At 49.4% G+C, this 11,347-nt stretch overlaps 1 protein-coding gene across 1 annotated transcript in view; it reads right to left on the bottom strand.

Moving 5' to 3' along the window:
• Positions 1–254: 254 nt before the first annotated feature.
• The window catches only part of LOC121566948 (1-phosphatidylinositol 4,5-bisphosphate phosphodiesterase eta-1), a gene marked incomplete at its 3' end in the record, with an annotated part of 109,470 nt that continues 98,377 nt past the window's right edge, over positions 255–11,347 (bottom strand). Inside the window, 2 exon segments of the mRNA XM_045214952.1 lie at positions 255–407; positions 2,283–2,390. Of these exon segments, the coding sequence (XP_045070887.1) occupies positions 255–407; positions 2,283–2,390 (261 nt within the window).

The raw sequence follows: 11,347 nt of genomic DNA, 5'->3' as shown, positions 1-11,347 counted from the left end.
GCTCATGCTGTTAGACACACTGCATTAAAACGGATGTATAGAGACCTATTATTTTAAAAATAGAACCAACGGAGGGAAATTAAATATTTATAAATGAGACACTGCAGACCTGTTTATCTCACTGACAATATATTATTTCTCCATTCAGTGAAAGACCTTCCAGCACGGGGGATAAGTTCTACTCAGGAACAGACCTAGGATCAGCTGTGTGCGCGTGCGTGCGTGCGTGCGTGCGTGCGCGCGTGCGTGCGTACCGGTAGGTTCTTCTGCAGGCCCACATGTGTGGCTCTGAGCAGGGCTCTGATGCTGAAGCTGTCTGTGTCCTCCTTGTCTCCGATCTGAGACTCCTTCAACAGACAGTCCAGCTTCTTCCTGATGTAACTTTCCACTTGGTGGTTACCATTACTCTGAAGGAGGGAGGAGAGAGGGAAGGAGAGAGAGAGAGAGAGAGATATGAGTTGATGATGTTGTATTGTTTTGTGAACCCATCTGTCTGTGGTTAAATACACCAGGTCATTAGTGTAGTCCTGGCAGTACAAGCAGTAGAGAGACAGACAGACAGAGAGACAGACAGAGTGTGACCAGCCCAGTCCTCGCTCCAGTCCTGATCACACCTTTAAATCAGCTTATCTCTCACTACTTTAATTGGCTCTATTTATTTCTATTTTATTTTTATTTTACCTTTATTTAACTAGGCAAGTCAGTTAAGAACAAATTCTTATTTATAATGACAGTCTACACCGGCCAAACCCGGACGACGCTGGGCCAATTGTGCGCTGCCCTATGGGACTCCCAATCACGGCCGGTTGTGATACAGCCTGGAATCGAACCAGGGGGTCTGTAGTGACGCCTCAAGCACTGAGATGCAGTGCCTTAGACCGCTGCGCCACTCTATATATTACCCTACTCCAAAACTCTAAAAGGTTAGGATTCAGATAGCAGAGGTCAGTAGCTCCTTAAACCTCATGGAAACCAATCTAATGTAACACCAGATTATTAATGTAAACACATAATCATCACATATTTATAACATATTTATAACATATTTATCACATATTTATAACATATTTATCACATATTTATCACATATTAATCACATATTTATAACATATTTATAACATATTTATCACTTATTTATCACATATTTATATATCCTATATGTATGATAGGATTCAGAAGTAAGAACTTAATCAGAAATGAATAGGGGGAAACAATATCTCCCTTTCCTCTTGCTTTTCCGGTCAAGTTTGTCGAGGTGTATTGTATAATGAAGCTAATAATTCACTTAATTCGAAGTGTTAAATACACACACACACCATGCCTGCAACAGGCTCGTTAAACATGAATTAGTCCCAAACACAACTCGGCTAATCGTCCATCATACCTTCCCAGCTCTAACAGTACAGTCCTATTAGTGCAGTGATTTCTGGTAGTGATTGGGGGGGATTGATGCAGTTACTGTACATATCGGCATATTATTTTAGACTATATTATATTGATACTTTGATATATATGTATTTCTTTTTGCTAGGTAGCGTTAGCTAGCGCTAGTCGGCTGTACCTACGCCAAAACAATGGTATTTTACATCCTATAGCTTGTTCTCCATCTTCTTTTTAAATAGTGAACCAACGTGTTTTCAGCACATTTATTTCCATGACTGATCAAAACTTTTTTTGCCTCTCTGCAGCAGACAGTGTGGCGAGTGGCGCAGTGGTCTAAGGCACTGCATCACAGTGCTAGCTGTATCACTAGAGATCCTGGTTCGAATCCAGGCTCTGTCGTAGCCGGCCGCGACCGGGAGACCCATGGGGCGGCGTACAATTGGCCCAGCGTCGTCCAGGGTAGGGGAGGGAATGGCCGGCAGGGATGCAGCTCAGTTGGTAGAGCATGGCGTTTGCAACGCCAGGGTTGTTGGTTTGATTCCCACGGGGGGCCAGTATGAAAAATACAAAAAATAATGTATGCACTCACTGTAAGTCGCTCTGGATAAGAGCGTCTGCTAAATGACAATAATGTAAATATGTTTGGAACAACAAATTGCAATACAGTGAGAATCATATCATATCGGCACCTAAGTATCATGATAACATCATACCGTTAGGGCCCTGGCAATTCCCAGCCCTAATTTTAGCTAAGTCCATTATATGGCCTGTCTCTGACCCAGTGACAACACACTGATTAATGGACAGGCCTTCACAATTCACCAGCCATTACTGAACTGTATGTGTGAAAGGGATTACAGCTGCATGTGAGAACATGACTTTGACCTGTTGTAACTTACATTGCTGTTCTTCAGTTTAAAGTCGTCCTCAATCTCATCAGCACTGTCATCATCTGACACCTCCCCCTCCTCAACATCCGCAGACAGGTACGGAGGGAGACGCTTCCCCTGGAGAGAGAGAGAGAGAGAGAGAGAGAGAGAGAGAGAGAGAGAGAGAGAGAGAGAGAGAGAGAGAGAGAGGAGATAGATAGAGAGAGAGGAGATAGAGAGTAGAGAGAGAGATAGAGAGAGAGAGGGGGGGGAGAGAGAGAGGGGGAGAGAGAGAGGGGAGAGAGAGAGAGAGAGAGAGAGAGAGAGAGAGAGAGAGAGAGGGGGGAGAGAGAAAGGTGTGTTATGCCCATCTTAATTATGAACCAGGAGGATGTAACACAATAACAGGAACAGCAGCGTCTCACCTCCACATCTGTTACATGTACATTATGAAGCCCCCAGCTAAACCAGGAGCAATATTTCCCACTCATGCAACTCTTCCCACTCCTTTCAGAGAAAGTAGTCTTTTCCCAAACACACACAAACACACAGGTAAGCCAGGTAATCTCCCCTCAGAGTCCTGTGAGTGGTTCATTTTCTCTGTGTTTACCAGCAGAGTGGTAAAGGCCATGAGGAAGTTCAGCTAGAGAGGCTGTGTGTGGCCTGTGTGGGGGACTAAAGGATTCTCTCTTTAGAGCACCTCTCAGGCTGAAGACAACTACTCACACTCTCTTGCTGTGTGTGTGTATGTGTATGTGTATGTGTGCTTGCATGCGTGCGAGAGAGAGAGAGAGAGAGAGAGAGAGAGAGAGAGAGAGAGAGAGAGAGAGAGAGAGAGAGAGAGAGAGAGAGAGAGAGAGAGAGAGAGAGAGAGAGAGAGAGAGAGACTTCCACAAAGCTGTGAACGATCTGAGAGACAAGGCAAGAAGGGCCTTCTATGCCATCAAAAGGAACATAAAATTCGACATACCAATTAGGATCTGGCTAAGAATTTCTTGAATCAGTTATAGAACCCATTGCCCTTTATGGTTGTGAGGTCTGGGGTCCGCTCACCAACCAAGAATTCACAAAATGGGACAAACACCAAATTGAGACTGCATTCAGAATTCTGCAAAAATATCCTCAGTGTACAACGAAAAACACCAAATAATGCATGCAGAGCATAATTAGGCCGATACCCGCTAATTATCAAAATCCAGAAAAGAGCCGTTAAATTCTATAACCACTTATAAGGAAGCGATTCCCAAACCTTCCATAACAAAGCCATCACCTACAGAGAGATGAACTTGGAGAAGAGGCCCCTAAGCAAGCTGGTCCTGGAGCTCTGTTCACAAACACAAACAGACCCCACAGAGCCCCAGGACAACAACAACAACAACAACACAATTAGACCCAACCAAAACATGAGAAAACAAAAAGATAATTACTTGACACATTGGAAAGGATTAACAAAAAAACAGAGCAAACTAGAATGCTATTTGGCCCTAGACAGAGAGTACACAGTGGTAGAATACCTGACCACTGTGACTGACCCAAACTTAAGGAAAGCTTTGACTATGTACAGACTCAGTGAACATAGCCTTGCTATTGAGAAAGGCCGCTGTAGGCAGACCTGGCTCTCAAGAGAAGACAGGCTATGTGCACACTGCCCACAAAATGAGGTGGAAACTGAGCTGCACTTCCTAACCTCCTGCCAAATTATGACCATATTAGAGACACATATTTCCCTCAGATTACACAGATCCACAAAATATTCGAAAACAAATCCAATTTTGATTAACTCCCATATCTATTGGGTGAAATACCACAGTGTGCCATCACAGCAGCAAGATTTGTGACCAGTTGCCACAAGAAAAGGGCAACCAGTGAAGAACAAACACCATTGTAAATACAACCCATATTTATGTTTATTTATTTTCCCTTTTGTACTTTAACTATTTGCACATCATTACAACACTGTATATAGACATAATATGACATTTGAAATGCATGTATTCTTTTGGAACTTCTGAGTGTAATGTTTACTGTTAATATTTATTGTTTATTTCACTTTTGTTTACTATCTACTTCACTTGCTTTGGCAATGTTAACACACGTTTCCCATGCCAATAAATCCCTTAAATTGAATTGAATTGAGAGCAATAAGCCCTTTTAGTCCAGCGGAGAGACATCCCTTTCAGTACACCCCAGTGGGTGGTAAAGGGAGAACAACAGCTGGGAGGAAAGTGGGGATGGATGGAGGTAGGGAGGGCAGACAAGGTGAACCCTCCTGTTTAGAGAGACCTAGGTGGCTGTGTACAAGGTTTTTTCATGCTATATCACATAGTGGACTTGTCACAAGCCGGGCTAGAAACTCCGGTCTCAGATGTGGAGAGCTGGGGGTACTACCCCTTAGCCACAGAGGAGGTGTTGTAGGACCCAAATGAAACACCCAAGGCAATACTCCAGGCAAGTAGATTTAATGTTCCAAAACAGGAGGCAAAACAAAACAACTCCACGAGGGGAGAAAAACAAACTAAAGATAACTTTGAACAACTTACTAGGACAGACACGGTGGGACAAAGCAGGAGACACATAGTCAGGACTCAATAACCAAGTGAGAAACAAGGGGAAAAACACACAGCTAAAATACACAAGGGGAAACAAGGCACAGGTGACCTGGATCAAGCTAATTAGGACACATGAGGAAGAACTAAGGCAGAGGGGAAACACAGATGACCTCTAGAGGCCCGGAGACAAACAGGAGGCAGGAAGCTGACACACACGAGGAAGAACTAAGGCAGAGGGGGAACACAGATGACCTCTAGAGGCCCGGGAGACAAACAGAGGCAGGAAGCTGACAGGACCCCCTCCTCTAGGAACGACTCCTGACGTTCCTTCCAGAACACCCCGGCCCCAGGGTGCGAAAATCTCGGATCAAACCTGGGTCCAGGATGTCCCTGGCTGGAACCCCAGGAGCGCTCCTCCGGCCCGTAGCCCTCCCAGTCCACCAGATACTGCAGAGAGTTCTGGACCCTCCGGGAGTCCAGTATCCGCGGACTGTGTAGGCTGGCTGGCCGTCAATGATCCTGGGAGGTGGCGGGGGTCTGCGTGGGGGGCAAAGGGAGAAGACAAGACAGGTTTAAGGAGTGAAACATGGAAAGTGGGGTTAACTCTAAGGGAGCGAGGAGAACCAAACGATACGACACAGGGTTAACCTTTCTAGCAATGCGGAAAGGCCCGATGTATCTCTGGGAAAGCTTCCTGGATTCGACCCGGGAGGGCATGTTCTTCGTGGCCAACCAAACTCTCTGACCAGCTCGGAAACTAGGGCCGTCCGGCGGTGGCGATTAGCCTGACTTTGGTATCTCTGGGAGGTCCGAAGGAGGGCACGCCTGGCCTTCTTCCAGGTCCGCCTACAGCGTTGGACAAAGCGCTGGGCCGAGGGAACACCAACTGCGCCTCCTCCTCTGGAAACAATGGAGGGTTGTAACCGAACTGGCATTCGAAGGGGACAATCCGGTGGCTGAGGACTGGAGGGTGTTGTGGGCATATTCAGCCCAAATGATATAGGTGGCCCAAGACGTGGGATTACTGGCCGCCATACACCGCAGGGTGGTCTCCAGATCCTGATTAATCCGTTCCGTTTGGCCATTAGACTCTGGATGGAACCCCGACGATAGACTGGCTGTGGCCCCAACAAGCCTGCAGAAGGCCCCAAAACCGGGACGAGAATTGGGGACCTCGGTCAGAGACCACGTCCAGGGAATACCAAATATCCGGAAGACATGGTTCATGAGGAGCTCAGCAGTCTCCTTTAGCCGAGGGCAGCTTGGGCAGGGGAATAAACCGGGCAGCCTTAGAGAACCGGTCTACCACCACTAGGATGACGGTGTTGCCCTGGGATAGAGGAAGTCCCGTAACAAAGTCCAGAGAAAGGTGTGACCATGGCCTTCGAGAACAGGTAAGGGATGGAGCAGTCCCTGGGGTCGCTGGCGTGTCGACTTTCCCTGGTTGCACACAGGGCAGGCCTCAACATAGACCTGCACGTCCTTCTTGATGGACGGCCACCAAAACCGCCGTCGGAGGAACTCCAGTGTGCGAGCACTGCCTGGATGGCATGTCAAGGGCGACTCATGACCCCACTGCAAGACGCGGCCCCGAACAGAGAGAGGAACGTACAGGCGACCGGCAGGACCACCGCCTGGATCGGGCTCCTGGACAAGAGCTTCTCGTACCCCTCTTTCTAGTTCCCACTGAAGAGGTGCGACGATCCTAGACCTCGGAATAATCGATGCCAAGGGCTTCTCTTGTAACTCGGGAGAATAGACTTGAGACAGAGCATCCGGCTTGACGTTCTTGGTGCCAGGTCGGTAAGTCAGGAGGAACTGGAATCGATTAAAGAAAAGGGACCATCGTGCTTGCCGAGGGTTCATCCGCTTAGCCTGTTGGAGATATTCCAGGTTCTTGTGGTCTGTGAGAACCTGGAAAGGGTGCTGAGCCCCCTCAAGCCAATGGCGCCACTCTTCCAATGCCAGTTTTACCGCAAGCAACTCTAGATCCCCCACGTGGTAGTTGCGCTCGGCCTCAGACAGGCGGCGAGACATGAAGGCACAAGGGTGTAATCTCCCATCCGCACCCCTCTGTGACAGGACGGCTCCCACCCCCACCTCTGAGGCGTCCACCTCCACCACGAAAGGTCTCTCTGGGTCAGGGTCACCAGAATCGGAGCAGACGTGAAGCGGCGCTTGAGATCCTCGAAGGCCCCTGCTGCTTCCGGACCCCAGTGAATCTTGGTCCCTCCTCCCTTGGTAAGCGTCGTCAAGGGGGCTACCACCGAGCTGAAATTCTTAATGAACTTCCGATAGAAGTTAGAAAAAGCCAATGAACCGTTGAACCTCCTTGACCGTGGCAGGTGTGGGCCAATCGTGGACCGCCTTGACCTTCTTGGGGATCCATCTCTAGGTGCCCGGGGTGACAATAAACCCGAGAAACTGAGTCTGAGAAACATGAAATTCACACTTCTCAGGCTTAACGTAGAGGTGATTGTCAAGGAGCCTCTGGAGAACCCTGCTAACATGCCCCTCATGCTCCTTCAGTGACCTCGAGAAGATGAGGATATCGTCCAGGTACACGAAGACGAACAGATTAAGCATATCCCGGAGAACATCATTAATCAGGGCTTGGAATACTGCGGGGGCATTGGTGAGCCCGAACGGCATCACCCGATATTCATAGTGCCCCGTGGGCGTGTTGAACGCCGTCTTCCATTCGTCTCCTTGCCGGATCCGCACGAGATGGTAAGCATTGCGGAGATCCAGCTTAGTAAAAATGGAAGCCCCTTGAAGCAGCTCAAAAGCAGTGGCCATGAGAGGAAGGGAGTATCGATTCCCGAACCGTGATCTTGTTGAGTCCCCGGTAATCAATACAAGGCCTAAGACCCCGTCTTTCTTTTCAACAAAAAAGCCCGCCCCAGCCGGGAAGTAGAGGCATAGATGAGGCCGGCTGCCAAGGACTCCTTAATGTAGGTGTCCATAGCTGCGTGCTCGGGGGAGGACAAGGAAAAGATCCGACCTCTAGGAGGGCAGCACCCAGGGGAGTAGATCAATGGCACAGTCATACGTGCGATGAGGCGGTAAGGAAGTAGCCCGGGCCTTGCTGAACACTGCCTTGAACCGATGGTAAACACTGGGGACTCGGGAGACGTCAACAGACTCTTGAAACTGGGTACTAGGGGCTGAGGGACTCTGAAGCATGCAGGTGAGTTGGCAGGCGGGACCCCAGCTTAGAATGGTGCCCGTAGGCCAGTCGATCTGGGGATTATGTCTGCATAGCCAAGGGTGACCCAGGATAATAGGATACTCGGGAGAGTCAATGAGATAGAAGGTCTCCTCCTGCTGGTGTTGAGAGATGGTAAGTCGCAGGGACTGAGTCGCCTCGGTAACCTTTCCTGGTTCCAGAGGTCTGCCATCTAAGGCTGTAACTGCCTGGGGTTGAGGAAGTAGTTGGGTAGGGGATCTTAAGTTCCTTAGCCAAGGTTACATCCAGGAAATCACCTGCGGCACCGGAATCGATCATAGCCTGGACCCGTGCTGGTGGCCCCCCAGGACAGAGTGGCTGGAATAGCCAGGACAGCGTTAGTAGGCGCTCTAACTCTCCCCATCACAGCCCTCCTGTAGCTGGGCGAGGGACAGGCGTTTCCAGCTCGGGGCAAGTGGAGCGGAAGTGGCCGGCAACCCCGCAGTAGAGGCACCCGACGTTCCCTCATGCGACGTTCCCTTTCGTTGGGAGAAAGCCTGGAACGGCCTAACTGCATGCTCTCCGGGGAATCCTGGAGCAGTTCAGGAGCCGGGAAGCTCTGAATGACGGAGTCCAAACAGGAGAAACAGAGCTGCTCAGAGGAACTTGGGAATGAGACACCTGACGGCGAGCCGTTCTCCGCTCTCTTAGACGATTGTCCAGGCGGATGGCCAAGGCTATGAGGGACTCGAGATCACCAGCTGGTTCTCGGGTGGCTAACTCATCTTGAAGGGGCTCAGATAACCCTCCTGAAAGCAGACCGCAGCGCTTCATCATTCCATCCGCTCCTTTGCTGCTATGGTCCGGAAATCAATGGCAAAATCTGCCGTGCTTCGGGCCCCTGACGGAGAGACAGTAGGCGCTTGAGCCTCCCGCCCCACTGACAGGATGATCGAACACCCGCTTGAACTCTTCTACAAATGCAGCGTGGAGTCACAACAGGCCTCCTGGGACTGCCACACCGCAGAAGCCCAGGCGAGCGCCTTGTCTGAAAGAAGGGTAATGATGTAGGCAATCTTGGAACGGTCTGTGGGAAAACTTGAGGGTTGGAGCTCGAAGGTGAGGGAGCATTGGGTGAGGAAACCCTGGCAAGAGCTTGGATCCCCAGAAAAGGGCTTGGGAGGTGGTAGTCGGGGCTCCGCCAACCGAGACGACCTGTCGTCACTGGGGGTGACCTGGGGAAGGGAGAGGACCAGGGAGGCGTTCAAAGAGCTGGCGGAGGGAACTCATCATTTCGGCCAGGAGTTGAGAATGACTAGCCATCAGCTCCTCTTGTCGGCTGAGAACGGCTTCATGGCGCTGGAAAGAAGCCTCATGTCGAGTGATCACCGCCAACAGGTCCGGGGAACTGAGTGTTTCTGGGTCCATGATTGACTTGGTTATTCTGTCACAAGCCGGGCTAGAAACTCCGGTCTCAGATGTGGAGAGCTGGGGTACTACCCCTTAGCCACAGAGGAGGTGTTGTAGGACCCAAATGAAACACCCAAGGCAATACTCCAGGCAAGTAGATTTAATGTTCCAAAACAGGAGGCAAAACAAAACAACTCCACGAGGGAGAAAAACAAACTAAAGATAACTTTGAACAACTTACTAGGACAGACACGGTGGGACAAAGCAGGAGACACATAGTCAGGACGCAATAACCAAGTGAGAAACAAGGGGAAAACACACAGCTAAAATACACAAGGGGAAACAAGGCACAGGTGACCTGGATCAAGCTAATTAGGACACATGAGGAAGAACTAAGGCAGAGGGGAACACAGATGACCTCTAGAGGCCCGGAGACAAACAGGAGGCAGGAAGCTGACACACACGAGGAAGAACTAAGGCAGAGGGGAACACAGATGACCTCTAGAGGCCCGGAGACAAACAGGAGGCAGGAAGCTGACAGGACTAGAGGAATCCAATAATTGTCTGTGTGCTGTTTTGTGTGTGTGTGTGTGTGTGTGTGTGTGTGTGTGTGTGTGTGAGGTTTTATGGGATCTAATTTAGGAAGCACCAGCAGAAGAGCAACAGAGACAAGGTAACAGGTGCTTCTGGGAGGGGGTTTTCCAAAATGATGTCGATCATTTGGGAGAGGGTCCTACTGAGAACCAATCAGTCTGAAGCACCTTTACTAAAGAAGACATCTCTGGAACCACACAGACATCTCTGGAACCACACACAGACATCTCTGGAACCACACACAGACATCTCTGGAACCACACACAGACATCTCTGGAACCACACACAGACATCTCTGGAACCACACACAGACATATCTGGAACCACACACAGACATGCAACATACCAATATACTGAACTTTTGCTCAAAGAATGATCCGGACAAATCCTATACATTACACTATCACACTATTCAGCCTCTCTCTGTCTCTGTCTCTGTCTCTGTCTCTGTCTCTGTCTCTGTCTCTGTCTCTCTCTCTCTCTCTCTCTCTCTCTCTCTCTCTCTCTCTCTCTCTCTCTCTCTCTCTCTCTCTCTCTCTCTCTCTCTCTCTCTCTCTCTCTCTCTTCCTCTCTCTCTCTCTCTCTCTCTCTCTCTCTCTCTCTCTCTCTCTCTCTCTCTCTCTCTCTCTCTCTCTCTCTCTCTCTCTCTCTCTCTCTCTCTCTCTCTCTCTAACATCTTCTCCATACCTCCATACAGTGTGTGTTAGGCTTAGGAGCTAGGGTTAGTTTTAGGGTTAGGGTTAGGAGCTAGGGTTAGGGTTAGGTTTTTTGGGTTAGGGTTAGGGTAAGAGTACGGGTTAGGGTTAGGGGTTAGGGGTTAGGGTTTAGGGAAAATAGGATTTTAAATGGGACTGAATTGTGTGTCCCCACAAGGTTAGCTGTACAAGACTGTGTGTGTGTGTGTGTCTGTGTGTAATATAATGATAGAATGACAGTCCGTCACACCTCCTATCTTTCTCCCACCATGACTAATATAGTGGCGGCCTACTTTCCCTCCCATCCCGTTCTTCTTCTCCTTTATTTTCAAACGCAGCCTCTCCCCACTCCCCCTCCTCTGGTTTAGAACGCAACTACGGTTATTCGGACACAGCCTACAAAAACATTAAAATAAATTATTCATATTTCTTCACTCTTCGACTGTCTGCGCTTTGGCTGAATCTCTGTCGGACTGTAGCAGAAGGTCTCTCCCTCTCTCTCTCTCTCTCTCTCTCTCTCTCTCTCTCTCTCTCTCTCTCTCTCTCCCTCCCTCTCCTCTCTCTCTCTCTCCCCTCTCTCTCTCTCTCTCCCCTCTCTCTCCCCTCTCCCCTCTCTCTCTCTCTCCCTCTCCCCTCTCTCTCTCTCCCCCTCTCTCTCTCTCTCTCTCTCTCTCTCTC

This window comes from Coregonus clupeaformis, unplaced genomic scaffold (assembly GCF_020615455.1).
Source record: "Coregonus clupeaformis isolate EN_2021a unplaced genomic scaffold, ASM2061545v1 scaf0343, whole genome shotgun sequence".
Classification (NCBI taxonomy): domain Eukaryota; kingdom Metazoa; phylum Chordata; class Actinopteri; order Salmoniformes; family Salmonidae; genus Coregonus; species Coregonus clupeaformis.
Note: the sequence above shows the minus strand (reverse complement) of the source record. Positions and strands in the feature narration are given on the sequence as shown.